Source organism: Opisthorchis viverrini, assembly GCF_000715545.1.
Source record: "Opisthorchis viverrini unplaced genomic scaffold opera_v5_3, whole genome shotgun sequence".
NCBI classification, from domain to species: domain Eukaryota; kingdom Metazoa; phylum Platyhelminthes; class Trematoda; order Opisthorchiida; family Opisthorchiidae; genus Opisthorchis; species Opisthorchis viverrini.
Window position 1 is genome coordinate 4,430,248 of NW_008751659.1, and position 21,261 is coordinate 4,451,508.

A 21,261-nucleotide genomic window follows, 5' to 3' on the forward strand; every position below is an offset into this window, starting at 1 on the left:
ATGAAACCGGATCCCGTTTCGAATTGGAGTATAAAAGGCAGAGACGTTGCGCATCACGCCACGAGAATGGGAAACCTAATGGCTGGATTCTCAGGGACCGAATCACCCCACCTTCAAGATTTATCCGTCGAAGTGGAAGGTGAGTTTTTCAGCCCTAACATTTTGCTGCAAAAATGTCCCATCCTTTATTCTAACTTGCAGATCATCCTACTTTTATGCTAAAATGTCCAACACATGTAGTACCAACCATACTTGGTCAAACATAAACTGTCGTTAAAGTTTTGGGCGGGAAATAAAAAAACTAACTAGAAGAGCAAAATTTTGATGGGCCAAACACATGACACCGTAGAAGTGTTGGAGGACCGTGAAAGCTGGAACGTCATGGTGTAAATTTCTGTTCTGTACTACCCACTGCAACATTACAGTATTATTAAATTTTTGGACATTTTCCTGCAGTTCTTAATAAACATCTCTTTTCCGTCCCTATCACATGGAGCAGTGAAACTCATTGTTTGAATGCCATATAGAATGTTGTCGGTTCTACCCAACTCAGCTAAACCTTTTTTGAGCACTTCTCTGGTTGAATGCGTCACATGACTACATTATTTGTCCAGTTCATCTCTCCCGCTTCATTCTGACCACTAAGATCTTAGTGGTCTTTCTTGTTGGTATGGCGTGTGTTGTCTACACTGCTTTGCAATGGGGTTCATGACTTTTTAATAATCAAAATATTTACCCATTTAGGCAGTTGTTCTTTGCATGTTACTTTTCATTTCTTTCTAGTCAGTATCTTACCACTCCATAAACTCAACTTAGTGTGCCCCAAACTTTACAAACTTCTCAAATTTGGTCCCATCATATCCCAACTGTCGACTACTTTATTGCCTTTCATAACTTGTTCCGTGATCTATGGTTGCTCCCTTTATCCTTCTCATACCGAAAAAAGCTGATAGGGGAATATCTAGTGCTTACATGAGCTTTCAGCGTTGGTTACTCACTTGATGCAGGTGGGAATCGTTGCTCTGCATTCTTGAAGATGTGAGTGTTTTTTGGATCCTCTGAATAAATGTTAATCTCCAAAAGGCTGGCTCATGCTGGTCCCAGCATAGTCACTGTAATAAACAGCAATGATAATTTTGCAGTTGTAAGTGGTACATTGTCCGTGTTGCTAACAACTTGAGTGAATAGTCCAGTACAACACCACAGGACTGAAAGTTCTTCCTTACAAGCGTTATATCTAGCATATCGTATTACATCTTATCTGTGAAGATTTTGATCTTGTCATCTAGATTTACAGCATATTTTGTTTAACGAAAGTGGCATTGAATCCGAATTTATTTGAATCAGCTACACACATGTATTCCATCCAGCTCCCGAAATGTATCCACTCTTAGTTTTCTCCAATAATGTCGGGTGGCCACTATGAGACCAAGCATTGCTTCACAGCCTTGGTGTTTTCTCGAACGAATGTGAGGCTATATTAGATTTCGCACTGAATATACTGAAAACGATTATCTGCTTCCAATATTTTAAGGCATACGCCTGCATACTGCAAACCATTGTTGTCACATACTGAACATAGTTCAACAAGACAGGTGTTGTTAGTTGTTAGACCGGTTAGCCTTCACTGACACAATCTAGCCTATCGTGTGACATTTGGTCTTGGTTTCTCGGCTAATCTACACAGATACAGATGTCAGTGACTCCAAAAACCAAATAGCTTGATGAAATGTGATGGGAACGCACCAACTCCAGTCGCACACTGAAAAGCCTCTCAATTTCACTGTAGAGGTCTTGAAGGGAGACACACAGTAGGCATCTTTGAAAGCATCTGTAGTCTCCTGGGACGGCCCATCCTACATACTTGGTGATTCCAGGTCACCTTTCACATGGTATCTTGTGTTTCTTGGTTTTGTCATTTGGTTATTCATCAAGTGATGACAGAACTTCATCGCTTTCCGATTATTCGCTGTAAAGCTCCACTAAAAACCGATAGTTCTATATTATTTTGCTAGATGGATAAATGGGATGAAAAAATTTGCTTTTTCTTGGGAACTTAATCTCTGGGCTGCAAGTCACCGATGGATCGTCCACTATCCGGTTCTGCGGCTAAGCTTTACGTTCGTAAATTCATGAGTGAAGGCTTGATTCCATCCGAAAATTTTACACATCCTCCTGCCAAGCAGCGTCAAGAGTGGAACAACTGCAGGGGTGGTACACTTTTCTTTAGTGATTTAGTGTATGCTAAGTTCATGTTGAAACTTACGAGGTCTTTCGTTCGACAAATCACCAGCCTATATGCCGATTTAGTGTAAATTTGAAATCCATAAGGGACGCTCTTGGAACTCAGACTGACGTGTTCTGTCTGGTGAAATCCCACTCAAACCTATCGTTTGCTACTTTCACTTACAAAGCGCATTGCTCGCTCATCATTCCTTGAATCAAGCATTTTCTGCTGACTGAAGGTGTTGAAATAGGGAATACATTTCTTTGAGGAATAGTTCACCTGCTGAATTAGTTGTGAACAGTCGGATTTTCAAAACTATGGCCATATTGGTGAAAATATAACTCACTCAATCATTGCACACTTTGAAATGCGTTCACTGGTTAACCAATAATTGAATTTAAGAGAATGTTGTGAAGTAATTTCTTTTGTATTTTCCACCCTGATTGAAACTGTTACAGCTACGCAAAACGGTCGTTGTGAGGGTAAAAAACGCGAATTGCATTCGCTACTAGCTCCTAGTGAATTCCGCGAACAGGGATGCCGAATGGTGAACTACATCGCAGACTATTTAGAGAGCACTGATAAACTGAGAGTGTTTCCCACTGTTAATCCGGGATACTTGGCCCGCTTGATACCAAAAGAGGCTCCAGAGGAACCTGAACCATGGTCAAAGATTATGGAGGATGTCAACCGTGTGATAATGCCCGGGGTAAGTTATGTTACCCATCTCGAGGCGGCACTCTCGATATTCAGTTGCCAAACAAATTTATGTTGAACGATTTGCATTTTTACAGATAACGCACTGGCAACACCCTCGGTTTCATGCCTATTTTCCTTCCGGTACTTCCTGCCCTTCAATGTGTGCTGACATATTGACCAATGGGTTCGGATGCATTGGTTTCACATGGGTAAGTCAGGGTCCGACAGCATGCGATTGCACGCTAACCGAAAATACCAGGTTTTGAATTATGCTCAAAACATCTGGACTATTGACAGATTTACTGTTGGAAAATCCCCATTCTACGGAATTTCCCAACCAAGTTAGAAGTCATGCTCAGCGGATGCTTTTAGGCAGAACACCCTGTCAAAAGAGTTTTCCCCAGGTTATACCCAGTGAGCTATAGGTGCATTGCGTTTTATTCGTACCGGTTAACCTCACGTTGACAACCCTGTGAGGCTACATAAAAAATGAATATGGTGGATTGATTGACACTCTACTACCTAAATTAGAAGCATTTCATGAACGGTATCTCAATGCCTAGAATAGAAAGATTATGGTAGACAAGGGAAATGAATAATCTAATGACAATGGCACCGGGTGCTCCTGTAGATACTTATGAGAATTTGAAATTTATTCCCCTAAAAATTCCTCAGCAGACACCGGACTAATTGATGTGAACTGTGTGACTCAGAGATGGTTGTATATCTTGGCTGTACACTGTATCCTACACTGCGCATTAGCCAGTTCAGTAGAGTTTTAGTGTTTAGCTACTACCTAGAGTTCGAATCGCCCTAGAGAACTGTGTATTGCACTCCATCACAGATAAAACAACTGTAAAGTGTGTCTCGATTCAATGTTTCTCTGCTGTTCTTCAGAGATTGGCTTTAGTCGTAAAATGACATTCCAATTGAAAGTTCACATATCAGAGCACATTTGATGGCATTGCTTACTACTGTGCTTATTGCGTTTAGACCAGCTGNAGTGTAGGGAACAGGCATGGGGATTTGGTTATGTTTCTCAACTCGGCTCCTCAGAATGAAACGATCGTCTGTGCAACCCAGATAATGAAATCCGTGCCCCGGTAAAATCACCAAAATAAATAACACAACGAATATAACCAGATTTTGCAGTCATCTTCAAGTTGGTTACTTTGGTAGTGACCCACGGGCACACCTAAACGCGTTGCCAATGGAACATCATCAGAATTCCACGGAAAAGGAATGGTAACCGAAATATACCTCAAGAAAAAAAAGTTCAACAACTAAAGGCAAAGTACTTCAGTGGTTAATATTTTGTACCAGGTAGCATTCAAAGACATTGCGATACATCTGTAGAGGAGCGACAACAAAGGAAACAAGGGAGGTAATAGCATAGCGGTGCTGCTTCATAAAAACTATCAATGTCGGTCAGGGAGAACGGATCAGAATGAGGTAGAACTTGTCACGTACCTAGGTGACAGTTCAATTAAAATGGCCTATCAGAGACGGTGCTTACAAAATCTGATAGCACATGCAGAAAATGTATCAAACGATGCCCTAATAAACTCTTCAGAGGTAGATATTTTGGCACATAAAGAGTCTAGAGGGAGTATTAAGGAGCGGAATTGAGATAAATGTATCAAATTACTAGTGGATTATCGAGCACTTCTTTTTTTAACCAGTATTGATGGGAAGATTGTGATCTTGACTCATTGACCAGAAAGATGGGTATTTTCACCGAAGAAATTAAATATGTGCGTCATTTGGCTTTCAATTCGAAAAAAAACCGTTTTGGTGGTAGTACTGGAAAAGCCTGGAAGCACTGCCATATTGAGTTTATTGCTGATGATGTGATCTGATCAGTCGGACGTCAAATAAATAGTTTTTTCTCACCCAATGCAAGGAGTTTATATTTAAGTCTGCTGAAGTTAATTATTAGCCGCATCTCTTTTGAGCAATCAATTCATTTTGATGGATGATAGAAGATTGTACTGCTGATCAAAATAAGTTTTATCCCTTAAGGACCTGTTCCATTCCTCATTGAGGTGGTCAGGAGAGTCCCACATCTGCTACACGGACTCGATTACGATAAGCCTGATGCTCGCAAAACGACCGTGGTTTTGACTCTGAAACAGGCCATATTTATCTTCAGAAAAAGCAACGCATAAAACATTATGCAAAATTCGTCGAAAACTGTCATGGCAAATGCAAACACTCACAAACAAACGAGCTCAAGCTCAGGCGTTTGCGCTTACCCACTATTGGTTGAAACCAGCACATGATCAGTGTCTCAAGACACATGTAGCGCCTGGCGAGATATGTAGACAGGCCAACTGGCCTTCAGAAGACCACCGATGAAACCGGATCCCGTTTCGAATTGGAGTATAAAAGGCAGAGACGTTGCGCATCACGCCACGAGAATGGGAAACCTAATGGCTGGATTCTCAGGGACCGAATCACCCCACCTTCAAGATTTATCCGTCGAAGTGAAAGGTGAGTTTTTCAGCCCTAACATTTTGCTGCAAAAATGTCCCATCCTTTATTCTAACTTGCAGATCATCCTACTTTTATGCTAAAATGTCCAACACATGTAGTACCAACCATACTTGGTCAAACATAAACTGTCGTTAAAGTTTTGGGCGGGAAATAAAAAAACTAACTAGAAGAGCAAAATTTTGATGGGCCAAACACATGACACCGTAGAAGTGTTGGAGGACCGTGAAAGCTGGAACGTCATGGTGTAAATTTCTGTTCTGTACTACCCACTGCAACATTACAGTATTATTAAATTTTTGGACATTTTCCTGCAGTTCTTAATAAACATCTCTTTTCCGTCCCTATCACATGGAGCAGTGAAACTCATTGTTTGAATGCCATATAGAATGTTGTCGGTTCTACCCAACTCAGCTAAACCTTTTTTGAGCACTTCTCTGGTTGAATGCGTCACATGACTACATTATTTGTCCAGTTCATCTCTCCCGCTTCATTCTGACCACTAAGATCTTAGTGGTCTTTCTTGTTGGTATGGCGTGTGTTGTCTACACTGCTTTGCAATGGGGTTCATGACTTTTTAATAATCAAAATATTTACCCATTTAGGCAGTTGTTCTTTGCATGTTACTTTTCATTTCTTTCTAGTCAGTATCTTACCACTCCATAAACTCAACTTAGTGTGCCCCAAACTTTACAAACTTCTCAAATTTGGTCCCATCATATCCCAACTGTCGACTACTTTATTGCCTTTCATAACTTGTTCCGTGATCTATGGTTGCTCCCTTTATCCTTCTCATACCGAAAAAAGCTGATAGGGGAATATCTAGTGCTTACATGAGCTTTCAGCGTTGGTTACTCACTTGATGCAGGTGGGAATCGTTGCTCTGCATTCTTGAAGATGTGAGTGTTTTTTGGATCCTCTGAATAAATGTTAATCTCCAAAAGGCTGGCTCATGCTGGTCCCAGCATAGTCACTGTAATAAACAGCAATGATAATTTTGCAGTTGTAAGTGGTACATTGTCCGTGTTGCTAACAACTTGAGTGAATAGTCCAGTACAACACCACAGGACTGAAAGTTCTTCCTTACAAGCGTTATATCTAGCATATCGTATTACATCTTATCTGTGAAGATTTTGATCTTGTCATCTAGATTTACAGCATATTTTGTTTAACGAAAGTGGCATTGAATCCGAATTTATTTGAATCAGCTACACACATGTATTCCATCCAGCTCCCGAAATGTATCCACTCTTAGTTTTCTCCAATAATGTCGGGTGGCCACTATGAGACCAAGCATTGCTTCACAGCCTTGGTGTTTTCTCGAACGAATGTGAGGCTATATTAGATTTCGCACTGAATATACTGAAAACGATTATCTGCTTCCAATATTTTAAGGCATACGCCTGCATACTGCAAACCATTGTTGTCACATACTGAACATAGTTCAACAAGACAGGTGTTGTTAGTTGTTAGACCGGTTAGTCTTCACTGACACAATCTAGCCTATCGTGTGACATTTGGTCTTGGTTTCTCGGCTAATCTACACAGATACAGATGTCAGTGACTCCAAAAACCAAATAGCTTGATGAAATGTAATGGGAACGCACCAACTCCAGTCGCACACTGAAAAGCCTCTCAATTCCACTGTAGAGATCTTGAAGGGAGACACACAGCAGGCATCTTTGAAAGCATCTGTAGTCTCCTGGGACAGCCCATCCTACATACTTGGTGATTCCAGGTCACATTTCACATGGTATCTTGTGTTTCTTGGTTTTGTCATTTGGTTATTCATCAAGTGATGACAGAACTTCATCGCTTTCCGATTATTCGCTGTAAAGCTCCACTAAAAACCGATAGTTCTATATTATTTTGCTAGATGGATAAATGGGATGAAAAAATTTGCTGTTTCTTGGGAACTTAATCTCTGGGCTGCAAGTCACCGATGGATCGTCCACTATCCGGTTCTGCGGCTAAGCTTTACGTTCGTAAATTCATGAGTGAAGGCTTGATTCCATCCGAAAATTTTACACATCCTCCTGCCAAGCAGCGTCAAGAGTGGAACAACTGCAGGGGTGGTACACTTTTCTTTAGTGATTTAGTTTATGCTAAGTTCATGTTGAAACTTACGAGGTCTTTCGTTCGACAAATCACCAGCCTATATGCCGATTTAGTGTAAATTTGAAATCCATAAGGGACGCTCTTGGAACTCAGACTGACGTGTTCTGTCTGGTGAAATCCCACTCAAACCTATCGTTTGCTACTTTCACTTACAAAACGCATTGCTCGCTCATCATTCCTTGAATCAAGCATTTTCTGCTGACTGAAGGTGTTGAAATAGGGAATACATTTCTTTGAGGAATAGTTCACCTGCTGAATTAGTTGTGAACAGTCGGATTTTCAAAACTATGGCCATATTGGTGAAAATATAACTCACTCAATCATTGCACACTTTGAAATGCGTTCACTGGTTAACCAATAAATGAATTTAAGAGAATGCTGTGAAGTAATTTCTCTTGTATTTTCCACCCTGATTGAAACTGTTATAGCTACGCAAAACGGTCGTTGTGAGGATAAAAAACGCGAATTGCATTCGCTACTAGCTCCTAGCGAATTCCGCGAACAGGGATGCCGAATGGTGAACTACATCGCAGACTATTTAGAGAGCGCTCATAAACTGAGAGTGTTTCCCACTGTTAATCCGGGATACTTGGCCCGCTTGATACCAAAAGAGGCTCCAGAGGAACCTGAACCATGGTCAAAGATTATGGAGGATGTCGACCGTGTGATAATGCCTGGAGTAAGTTATGTTACCCATATCAAGGAGGAACTCTCGATATTCGGTTGCCAAACAAATTTATGTTGAACGATTTGCATTTTTACAGATAACGCACTGGCAACACCCTCGGTTTCATGCCTATTTTCCTTCCGGTACTTCCTGCCCTTCAATGTGTGCTGACATATTGACCAATGGGTTCGGATGCATTGGTTTCACATGGGTAAGTCAGGGTCCGACAGCATGCGATTGCACGCTAACCGAAAATACCAGGTTTTGAATTATGCTCAAAACATCTGGACTATTGACAGATTTACTGTTGGAAAATCCCCATTCTACGGAATTTCCCAACCAAGTTAGAAGTCATGCTCAGCGGATGCTTTTAGGCAGAACACCCTGTCAAAAGAGTTTTCCCCAGGTTATACCCAGTGAGCTATAGGTGCATTGCGTTTTATTCGTACCGGTTAACCTCACGTTGACAACCCTGTGAGGCTACATAAAAAATGAATATGGTGGATTGATTGACACTCTACTACCTAAATTAGAAGCATTTCATGAACGGTATCTCAATGCCTAGAATAGAAAGATTATGGTAGACAAGGGAAATGAATAATCTAATGACAATGGCACCGGGTGCTCCTGTAGATACTTATGAGAATTTGAAATTTATTCCCCTAAAAATTCCTCAGCAGACACCGGACTAATTGATGTGAACTGTGTGACTCAGAGATGGTTGTATATCTTGGCTGTACACTGTATCCTACACTGCGCATTAGCCAGTTCAGTAGAGTTTTAGTGTTTAGCTACTACCTAGAGTTCGAATCGCCCTAGAGAACTGTGTATTGCACTCCATCACAGATAAAACAACTGTAAAGTGTGTCTCGATTCAATGTTTCTCTGCTGTTCTTCAGAGATTGGCTTTAGTCGTAAAATGACATTCCAATTGAAAGTTCACAGAGCACAGCACATTTGATGGCATTGCTTACTACTGTGTTTATTGCGTTTAGACCAGCTGCTGGACAATAACAGACCTTCTACGTATACAAACTGTACTTATTGCGTTTAGACCAGCTGTTGGACAATAACAGACCTTCTACGTATTTCTCACAAACTGTATTTCTTCGCGTCTATTTTGACATTAGGGTTAGCATCACACTGATGCGCATAATTCAATCACGCTTTGCACAGGCATTCAGTGGTTTAACTACTGTTGGTCGTCAAATCCTTACCGGATACCTGCAAACTGCACATCAGCTAACAGACGGAGTTAGATAATGCCAAGAGTTTGTTCGTGTAGGTAACATATTTGTGTCGTCTATCCGTTTCGTTGCTTCGTTTTGATGCATGTGAATGAAATCATAAAGGCCTCGCACACAAAGAAGCGGTTCCATGAAAATCCACTAAACAATAATGGTGTACTCATCGTCCAACCACGTGTCTCTTGGAGTTAGATGTCTGTGCTAAATGCCATCTTCCACAGAAAATTTTATTTCAGACTTGCAAGATTAAGATGTGAAATAACTTGGACAAGAGAAAATTTTTTCCTGAGACTTCACAGTAAAATTGGTGAGCTCAGTATGCTGCATAAATACGGCATCATACTTCGGTTGGCACAGTATTCGAGATATCACAGTATGATTTTGACGTAACATATTATCCATAAGGTAGCTGATCACCAATTTATAGCCCAAAACTGGTTTCACATTTCTTGTGAATCATCAGATAAGAGCGATCACCAATTTTTCGTCAACCTTACGTTCTATTTTTTACAATAAATCGGAGGCAACTAGCCGAATTTGTCCATTCAGAGCTTTGTCCTTAACGGTTAATTCCAATGAATGTGTTGTTTGTAGTATTCTTCAAACGAGTGTTGCTAGTTTTTGGAGAACATAGTGCGATAACTCGAATATTTTTTCCAAAGGAAACTTTAGGTGGCCATTGTGCGTCATATTTTGTTGAAGAAACTTATGAGCGGCAGAGTCAGCTGGTAGAGTCGATTGAGTCTCTGGCTAACAGTAAAGTATTTTGCACTTGAGGGCATTTGGCCAAATGATTAGTCCCAAAACAGGCAAACCGATGGAGGGTCGTCGAATAGCTGCCAGCGACCTTAACGGTGTGTATTGCCCAAAATGTGATAACATCACTCACGCTGAAAATATCCGTCTATGAGAAACAGAACGATCTCATGTAGTGCTCGACTTCCAAAGGATTATTTCACATAGATCATTGCTTCTTAGTTGTTAATTCAAGATTATCTCAGTGCCACAATTTTCATAAAATCAGCTGACTGAAGTACAGTCTTCTGTTTTTTTTGCACCTTTTAGGAACGATAGATGTAAGTTTACGTCTTAATACTCGCTTTGAGGGACTAGTCATTTCTTTGAAAAAAACAAGTTACTTAAAAGTTCTGGCGGCATAAGTAAGGCAGATCAAATTAGAGTTGGGGGACTTAGGGAACTTAGGCCCTTTAACAAAAGCCTTTTGTTCATCTACCCGATGGCAAGACAGCTTGTGTGTGGCGGTACAGTAATACAGGTTTTTAAGGAAAAAGTTGCCGTACCTGCCGGTGCCCGCATCTTGGATGACCGGGAGACTGTTTGTCAGACCTGTATTCATCGACCAATCTGCATGAGAAATTCTCTTAGTGTAGAAGTAAAACTCCAGTGTACCGCCATGGATCGTAGTTGTGTACGCATCAGGCAACTGAAACATCATAAACGGGGGATTCAGCTGGGTTTCAGGTGGGTGTCTCGTAAAACCAAATTAGTTTGCAAATGAGTGTGTTTCGCTAGTTTCGTGCAATTTGGTTTCAAGTAGAATATAAGTTGGGCGGAAACTCGGGGACTGCGCCTATCTGATGAGTTCCAAGAAGGGCAAAACCTGCCTTGAGATGTCGGCAAACTTTCAGCAGACCTATGAGGAGGGCACAACTCGTTCAAGGCTGGATTTCAGCTGATTAGGAATGTAGATGCACGGGCGTCGACGTTCGCACCAGGATGGTCAGTTTGGAAGCATCTGATCACCAGCAGGAGCATTGTAAGAGGTAATTGTGCAGGTTTTTGCGTACATAAATTTATATACGGCTCACTCAACCAGACCAGCCTTGAATAGTTACCTGTGTTTGATGTGAGCATTTCAGTTGGTGTGACTTGCTGTCTTGGTGGTTTTGAACGCTTCGGTTCATCCACTGAGACCCTTTATCACTTGCCTCCTGAGTGAGCCCTGGCTCCTTGCTTGTTGGTCTCCTAGCCGTCTGTCTTGGCAATCCAACTGAGTTGGCGGTTCTTCGCTCGTAATGGGTTAAATTTGTGTCGGAAATTTTCCTGTTAGATACAAATGCAAGACGCAAATCTGGTGAGATATAGTCAGTGCGCTTTTCTCAGTACAACGTTGGCAGACTGCATGACCACGAGCACTCAAGGAGATACTCAGTGGCTCCAAGTTTTCTGCCGTTGATCACGAGGACTTGCTTGAAACACGTACAAAAGTAGGTTTTTACGAAACGGACAGGAAAAGCCGGTTGCACGGAAAAGAAAGTGATATCAACTCACCTGGTTTAAATACTACGGAGGTAAGTGTGCTTGCCGGATTTCTGCAGAGCTGAGAAACGAAACCCCTTGTGATATTTCGGACGAGGTTCTTAAAAGGCAGCTTTTAAATCAGTAGTTCTGTATCCTTCAAAAAACAAGGACTTCTGCATTAAAGATGGTCCTCAACCTGCAACAATGGGGAGCCACATCCTTCTGGAGGGTGTTTTTAGAACCCTATTTCCTGTTTCAATGCTAGACCCGCAATTTAACCGCTTAATACGGGAAATTTAGGATTTTCTGATTGGATCAAGTGTCCTGCTCTCTAGCACCCGCACCGGACGGAGGTGCTGAATTTTTTTGGAATCCGATCGTGTTTTCCGACAGACTCGTTTCCTTTGCTGTGATTTTCTTTTCATGGATATAAGTGCCCCCTGATAGCTGAAAGTTTCAAATAAGTGCATCAGTCCGGTAATTTCACTTTGATTCTTCAAACCTTACGAAAGCACCTTACTGTTGTTTGTGATCATTAATCAAGCACTTTTACGTAACATGCCGCGTGTTTCCAGGCTTCCAGTCCCGTGTACACCGAATTGGAGATTGTGATGATGGACTGGCTGGCCAGACTGCTTCATCTGCCAGAATATTTCCTCTCAGGAGGTGATGGAGGAGGAGTGATCCAGGTAAGGATTGTATCACATTTTAAGCATACTTTTTCCAAGTGCACATTTGTTGCACGCGAACAGCATGATCCGTCTTACAATCTAATTCGATGAGAGGCCTCTCTCTTCCGCTGATTCGATCAGGCAGAGCAGAAAGGGTACCGTTTGGTCTTCATCAAAATGCAATGCAAAACGGACCTATAGATTAAGTCTGTTAATGTTTCGGTCTTGGTCCGGGTTGTCTGAGTTGGTGCTTAGAAGTAAAGACACTTTATGTATCGTTGGCTATCTGGCAGACGATCTATTTGCACCCTCGGTCTCATCGTTTTAAGGCTTGAACTAACTAAACTGTCATGACAACTCATCGGTTACCCATCAGTGTGTTGTTCTTAATTAGCATTAGCACGGGGACTGTGTGTTAGCCAATAAACGCGTGACACAGGAATTTCATCAGGATTTAGACAATACTAAATCGTCCCTTCTGAAGTACGGGTTTTTGCTACTGAAGGGGATGAAATCACTCAGATTTGAGCGGTACAAAATTCTTTATTCTTTTATTTTAATGTAGGTCAAATATTTCGGGGAATGCTGTCACCTAGACAGTACGCTGGTGAACAAAGTCGATTGTACCTGTGATAATTCGTAAAAGGACTTTAAACGGTATGTGTTCACGGGAAATACGGAAAATACTTGTGCAGCATCTGTCTTGAAACCAGTTTCATAGAGTGGTGGACGTTGTAGAAGGTGATGCTTCTGAATGAATGTATGTTCATCCTTCAAATGAAAGTTGTTGACATTATTTAATCGTGGTGAGGGAAGTGTCGGTGCAGTAATTAGTCCTGACCGTTTCAACCAAAAGGATAACAATAATCCCTTATTTGTTTAGACTCTACGAAATTAGCAAAAACAGATAGTGCGGAAATTAGGGCGGTAGTTACTAACACGCTGTATCTGTTAAAATAGAAAAGTTCGCATTGGACACTTACAGTGCCAGCCAGTGCGTCTGCTTTCGAGTTTTTTTGCGCCGGTGACAATATGCTTCATACAAGTGCAGTGAACGCATACATGTGAAATGAATATGGTTTTACTTAAAATAGGATGGACGGGGTAAGTGGCCCTAGAGAAAAAAAAACAGTTTATATCACCGGCAGCTTTGCTGTTATATGGTTGGCGACACCATGGAATCAACTAGGAGAAAGTCCATCTTTATGGCAGGGCAGATTTAAAAGCATGGCGCTCATCAACCACAAATTTCGGACTTCGCAATGTAAAAGATTTCGGTCCCCACTAATTGGAACCGATTAACACTCGCGGGGACTTTTTTCTACCACTCGTATATCTAAGCCTCCATTTAAATGCTGCTAGTATTCGAGAAACACCATCTGGAAGACTGTTTTCGAATATTGCATTTCAGTAATTACCTCAAAAGGATAGAAATGCACGGTTAAAATCAGCAACAATGTAGAACTTTCTACAGTGTCAGGTTTTGGTGAATCTCTTCATATGTCCGACGTAACCATCAGTAACGTATTTACCCCATCCTTTTGGGACTCACCGCCGTAAGCTATACGGTCCAACAAACCAGCGTATTATAGAACCTCCATTGATCTGCCGAAAAACTGGAGCAGCCAAACACGCACCAAACGGTAACACGGGTCTTCTAATCGATACAGTCCAGGGATTAATCCATTGGGTACGAGTTAGAGTCTATGCGTCAAAAAGAGCGTGGAATGGCCGAAGCGACCAACAACCCGTCAAATGAAATAAATGGGAGCCTTGATTTTGTCCTGTTTTATCAGTGATTCTTCTCGTCAGTAAGCAGAGTTTACAGCCGTTTTTTCACCGATAGGAATGGTACGTTGTGGGTATAATAATTTACAATCGTAATTGATGACTGCCCTAGTCCAATGAAAGAAGAATAAAAATGACAATTCATAAGATTGTCTTTCAAATTCGTACTACGCTTATTCTCCTGTAACGTTATGGAATGGTGTGGGAGTTATCTGCGGGTAGATTTTATTCACAAACCGAACAATCCCGCGATCGTTCACTGTAAACACCGGGTAAAACAAGTGTGAGGGATTTCTTTGTGTATGTTCAGAACAGGTTACAATTTTTTGAATGAGTACAAGTTGTAGCAGTCCTTTGAGCTTACAGTCACATTTCAAGCTATGTATTCGCTTATTCAGTAGTCCGTCCTGGGCGTGAGCACAATCGTGACTGGGAATAATTAGTACTTCATGGTATCGATTGCTGTTTGCGATGCAGACGGATTTGAGAATCAAGAGATATCGTAGCATTCTATAGGTTACCGAGTGATCCGGTCTCGAGTAATGTGGGGGAATCAAGCCTACTTTTGCAATCTCGCTTGAGTATAGGCTAAGAATGTGCTTGCACGAAACAGTATATCATTGTAAAAGTAAGCCCTATAGGTTGTCGCACCTAGTCAACAATGTTCATTAGGGTTACCGTAGCTTTTGGAATCATACACACTTTTATTTCACAGAGAGATCAAGCGTAAGTGAAGATTTTTCCAAATTTCCTTTATAAAAGATGATGTCAATAAGCCCAGTCCATCAGACAGAACTGCCGCTTTGTTTAAAGTTTGCATCCGATTTACGATGAAAATTTCCATTGATTTTGTTTGTTTTAGGGAAGTTGTAGTGAGGCGACCCTTATTTCCTTGTATGGAGCACGAAACCGAGCTATCAGTCGATACCAGGATGAACATCCTGGTGCTACAGTCTACGAGGCAGCATCCAAACTGGTTGGGTATTACTCAGATCAGGTAAGTGTGGATGAACACATTTATAGCTCACTTTAACGTAAGCATCATGTGCTAGAACTTACAATATAATATGACAGTTGTTGCATCAGTTTGTTCCTGAGACTCTCGAGTTTGGCTAAAACTCCCGTTTGCTCTCAACTGCAGCTAATTTCAGCAAGCGTTTACTCCTTTGTTGCTTATTTAGTAGTCGCCACTTATGCCCGTACATGGATGTTAGCTAACGTGTTTTGCGAATTCAGACAGTCTTTGATCTGTCGTGAAGATCATTCCAGTTTATCCTGTTCACCTTCTAATTAGAATACGCATTTTATGGATATCTTAAGTTTCATTCTTGTTTGCATCGGTCCTGAAAAATATCCTTTTTTGTGATGGTATCTTCGAAGATTTCAGAAAGTGTGACTGTATGAACTATTCAGTTTTGCACGCCTTGCTGAAGACAAGCCAAGAATGATACGAAAGCCGAAAAATCTTGTGGCTATACCAGCCGCTGGACATTCTGTCAGCCTGATTGATGTAGTTTGGGAATTACACACATTTACACACTAAGCTGGTTTTAACTAGAGGCTTAGCTGAATTTCAGTTAACTCGCTTGTTTATAGTATTCTTCGACTGAGTTCACTGAACAGACACACTCTCATGTTTCGGGCGGTTTTTGATATTCGCGGACTGTGCCGCAAGAGCAGCGAACCGGTGTTGGGCTTTTCAAGGATTTTCAGCGACTGCATGAGTTCCCCCCCCCCCCCCCTAAAATAATCACAACGCAACTAGCCGTGTATCAGGTTGTCTGAAACTATCTCCGTTTGCCCACATTTCAGTGTGTGCAGGTTGAACCGCAAAGGTTGAACCCTGGAGTGGTTTGTGTGTGATCACACCAGTGTGAGCATTTTCAAGAAGACATGAGTAAACCACGTAATGCTGTCCAAACCATCTTCTCACTTCGTACTGAGCTCCCAGTGCACTCTAGCCAAGACAAGCTTTGAGACTTATGTGCCCATTAGGCTAGTTAGGATACCGTTTGCGGTTGCACTACGAAATGATTAAATTGCTGGCATTTACACGAGACCACATTCCAAAATACTTCAGGGATCCATGTTGATTGAAGTAATCATTGGAGTGTCGTCACCGTTGCTGATGGGATGCAATTTAACATGCAAGGAAGAGAGGCATAAAACAGTGCTGGTTTACCATCCTCATACAGAACCCCCTACTTAGTTAGCCAGAAAAAAACGATAAATGGCGGGACTTTTAACCAAATTAGAAAAAACTTTAGAACTTTGTACGGGTATTATGTGAATGGCCCTCAATATCATGAGTTAATCTGTAAAAGTGAAAATTCAGTCAGACCACCCGGGTTGAACCTTGTCACTTCTCATGGATTTGGCATCTGATCCTTTGCAATGGAATTGTGACTGAAACACTGCGACAACTTCGATGCCTAGTTTGCACCTAGTTACCATCTCCGGTTAGGAACGTGCTGTTCATTCGTTCATCTCAAATTGGAAGAATCGACATTGTAATTATCCTCCAGCTGTTTCACCCCATAACAAAGATATCTGGGTTTCTTTGTGCAAACAACACTGAGTACACAGTGAGTACACTGCTGCATATAGAAGATAATCAGGTCGTTTGCTGTTCTAATTTCCTTCCAACTATGTCAAATTATGAGTAGTATCAATTAGGAGGATGCTGTGAAAATAGCCTGTTCGGCCCTTGTACAATATGACCTATTACGTGGTTCGTTCTTTGCAAACCACACCAAGTGAACAAAACAGGGTTGATCACCTGATATTGTCAATGTTCATCAACGTCGTGGGTACGTCTTGAGGCAGATGTGGTCGGCCCATGTACTCCATTGAATTCAATCAGCGACATCCCCGAAATGTAAAATATCTTTTCTATGTGATCGCGCCAACAGAACGTGGAATTTGTTGTCCATATCCTCATGACTCACTTGCTGCCCAATGATGCAACACATTTGTTTTCGCTAAGCGTCGGAAGGACGAAAGACCAAAACTGCATGCACTAGCCATCGCAAACGGATTTGGCCCGAATGACTTCCGCCAAACAACCGTGATCATTCCGCGTGCAACCTAATGATGTACACTTTACTATCAGTTCCCCACGTTCAGTTCTTGACACTGGCGTTATTATCACATATTTCCACCGGTGGGCCTCAGCCAAGCCCTGTATTTGCAAGTGGTACATTGCTAGTCAAAGTGGATGAAAACAGACTTTTTCAGAACTACACGGTAGTTTGGAGACTTACGCATATTACCTGAATGGAAGACGTTTTTGCGATGTGCCATCTACGCCTGAAATTTAGCCACGATAGATTTACGCCGTTCGACCGCCACGTTTTCAGTCGCTTGTTAGTGGATTGAGAGTGACGACGCATGAGGACTTAAACCACAGGCCACTGTCATTGATTTAGAAGGGTTGCTATTTGTTTAAACCAATGTAGTTGGTTGAATAAAATGACTCAATTCCTGAGAAACTGGTGTAGAAGAACACTCGGAAAACGTTCTAGGCCCAATGCACCTCCTCCCCCTGCACTGACCAAGTGTGGGGCTTTATAGGTTAATCACTTAATTGCAATGAGAAATTTATCTTCCGAAATAAGACTTAATTTTGGATAGCAGAAATGATAAGTTTGAGCGGCAAACCAGTGCAGATTGGGGGTGAACAACAAAGATGGACCAGTGCCTCACAGGATGATTATGAGCTCATACCATACTTGTGAGTCGTATGTTGTAATCAAAATGCTCTTGAAGTGGCAAAAATTCGTTTGGTTTACTCACAGAAGAAATTGACCGAATTCAAACTCGCTTCGAAAGCAATTTTAAAACTGAATACTTCTACATATTAAGTACTCAGAACAACAGTGTGAAAGTGCGGGGGATTTTAACATTTGTGCACATATCCACATTGGTTATAGTTGACAAATTGCCCAAACGGCAATGACTGCTGATAGTAAAAATGGTATTCATCATCCACATCTAGGCTCACTGTTCCGTCGAACGTGCCGGCTTGATCAGTATGCTCCGTCTGCGCCGCATTAGAACTACGGTTTCCCGTCAGTTGGACGCCAATGATCTGGAGGCGTCAATCAAGGAGGATGTTTCAAACGGTTATGTGCCGTTCTTTGTAAGTGGACAAAGAGGAAGTAGTTCCTCGGTATATTTGATTTTTCTGCTTTTCTTTTCACTTTATCGCCTGAAAAAGATATCATTCAAGTTCAGATGAATGAAAGAGCCGTTCTCGAACGACCAACCTCCTATTTAACCACCTGTCTGCTGAATAGCCTAGAACGCTTGCTTGTTTTGAGTGGTAATTTGACATCTGCAGGGGGCTACTTTTGTCCCTTGTTTAGAATCGATACTGATGTTCATACCAGGCAAGATAGGACATTCAAACTATGACTGTCCTTCATGTGAGGTAGCGGTTTCCGAGTGTTAATCAAATGTTTTATTATAGTTGACCATAAATATTGGTATATAATTAAACCCTTACATTTGCTGATTAATCCCTATCAAACAAGGATGACTGATCACAGCTCTTTCATTCTGTGGCTTGTTTTCCTTCAAGTAGATACTTCTACATCCCTCAGCTTTCTAAATTTTGATTGGGTTTTGTGTTCTAATCCTACTGTCGAAAGTTTACTGTGTAGTGATTTGTAGTTATTTGAGAAAAGGTCATGCAGTTTGATGTTCCTCAACAGCTGCCACCGTCATAATAGGTTTTCGCTGAGTTCCTCAGGGGATCCTCACGAGTAAAGTAGTATTTGTCAGTCTAATGAAACAAATATAATATGCGCAATACACCTAAGAATACAGATTGGCTTCGCAAAGCACCATCGTTCCCCCAGACCGAGCCTAAAAGCAGGCACGGACTTCAAACATTCGCAAGACGATTCAAACTGTAAACTGTTGGCATCAAGACGATCATCTCTATTCGGTAGCATTTGCAGGGCACATTGTTTAAGCAGACATCAGCAAGTAGTTCATTTGAGACAACCATTTACAATCTCTTCAGTGGAGTCTTTTTGAAGAAACTCGTGCGTACAGAACGAGGCCTAATGTTGGAAGAAACTGCAATGCGCGTGGGTGGTTACTTTATTTCTGTTCAACGGCTGCGCGTAAAAATCTTACCTGACATTCAAAACACAAATGCTTCAGTGGTAACATCTGTCTTCCACATCAGTAGTTTTTAAGTTAACTTCAGTCAAAACGTTGTTGAAATTACTTGAGTAGAATGAAAATTTATACTACTTTTATTCAAGTGCCATTATGAAAATCTAAATCATACCAAAGTACAACATCACCAATTGGTATTTTTGTGTCCATTTGGCTTGTGGGATTTTTACGACCCACTCATTGATGCTCCTACTGAACTCAGATACTGAGCGCACATTAAAGTAGTGATTTAACACGCAATAATTTAACTATTTGAGGTCGAACCAAAGAGGTCGGTTCTGGGTATATGTGAACTAACATTACAAACGACTTCCTCGATAGCCTTAAAAACTGCAACAGCCCCCTGAACAACACAAATGAAATGATTTAAACATCCGCTTTGATTCTATGCATCAGTTGTTCGTAACATGCGCCGTGTTCGCTCACACGTACACCTCCAATCGCAATTTAGCAACCATGTTAGCCAGTTTACGGCAGTCCGGAAGAACTGGAGATTTGCATAAAGATGGCTTCATTATTTGTTGTTTGCGGTTGTCACCGGAACAAAGTATGCAGGTCTAATTTTTCCTGAATTTTGCCTTCCACTAGTTGCCAAACTATTTTCCACAACGGATCGAAGAGGATCAATAAGTCAAAAATGGAATTATGTTATGTGGTTTAAAAAACAGAATTTAGTTTGCTGTATCATAGATTAAAACAACACCTTTCCGAAAAAGTGTCGGACCTGATTCTCTTATTTTTTAACATTAGGACAATCAGAGTAAATATAATTGTATTATCATACTTTAAGAAATGCAAAAACTTGCTGTTCTTGACCCAGCTTCATTTTTTCCACAAAACTCTAATCTATCTTACACTTTGTTTTGAGCATATCTATTTACCTACATTGAAATTCTATCTTAGGAGTGTCTTTTTTTCGGTTTTACCACCTGACTGATTTTCGGTACGTAGTTAAAAATGGAACAGCATCGATGAAACTATTGTATCTTGCTATAAAAACGATACCATTATTTCACTCATCCGTAAACCACAGAATCCATTTCATAAAACAGGACAGATTCATAACGTAAATTTAGTAGTCTGAATGGAAATCTAGCTGGTATCGCCGCTACAGGGTCGATTCCTCTGCATCACTTATGGATGTGTCACAGGTGGTTTATTCTACAAGGGCAACGCACTCACTACATAGTCACTATTTGTTAGTTTTCGTTGATACAATTTTCCCGCCATTTCTTCGGGGCTTTTTGTTTCCTCGTATCTCGAACTGTGCCTACTTCCTACCCACTCGATTCAGCGTAATGAATGTCTGAGACGATTCTGCCTAGTCATAGGTCGTATAATTAGCAGTCGACCCAACCAGCTACTTGACTTAGCCGGTGCAATATATCATGAGGGGAGGTACTGGAGAGATTAGTGAATATCAACCGAACTGCACTTGGAGTGACCAAATATATGAAGAGTATGATCAGTAAGGGCCTGACCTCTTACTTCCGCACGCACCACAGCTTCGATTTGGCTCCCTCATCAATTTCACCTTGTTGTTGCATTTGGAGCTGCAGACATACTACCTTAGACGAGTTCTGCAGCCGTGATTCTATTGTCCTGCGAAGATGATGCTAACAGAGCCGACTGCTTGACGTCTAGAAACATCGCTATCCTGGTCCTGAGCTTCGCTTGCACAATGGCACATCTATCATTTTGTTCAAGACTTGTCGAAAGTTCGAGGTATCTGAGACACGGTAGCGATGCATTTAAAGCTCCAGAAGCCTGAGTTTACAAGAAAATGAGACGAAATTAGGGTTTATTCTAGAGCAGCTGGCTCAGTGTCCGATATCAGACAATGCATTACGTAATCAACACACCAGTTGTTCACTTTGTCCGAAAATATAGGGCTTTCTG

At 41.3% G+C, this 21,261-nt stretch overlaps 2 protein-coding genes across 2 annotated transcripts; both read left to right on the forward strand.

The window, feature by feature from the left end:
- Positions 1–3,847, forward strand: T265_00373 (hypothetical protein; the record flags this gene model as incomplete). The annotated part of the gene is made up of 4 exons (XM_009164118.1): positions 1–139; positions 2,686–2,936; positions 3,022–3,135; positions 3,824–3,847. The coding sequence occupies 4 exons, from the start codon at positions 1–3 to the stop codon at positions 3,845–3,847; spliced, it is 528 nt and encodes a 175-aa protein (XP_009162382.1).
- Positions 3,848–5,280: 1,433 nt separating this feature from the next.
- T265_00374 (hypothetical protein) lies at positions 5,281–12,495 on the forward strand (the record flags this gene model as incomplete). Its single annotated transcript, XM_009164119.1, has 4 exons — positions 5,281–5,419; positions 7,966–8,216; positions 8,302–8,415; positions 12,289–12,495. 4 exons carry the CDS (start codon positions 5,281–5,283, stop codon positions 12,493–12,495), a joined length of 711 nt encoding a protein of 236 aa, XP_009162383.1.
- Positions 12,496–21,261: the final 8,766 nt, after the last annotated feature.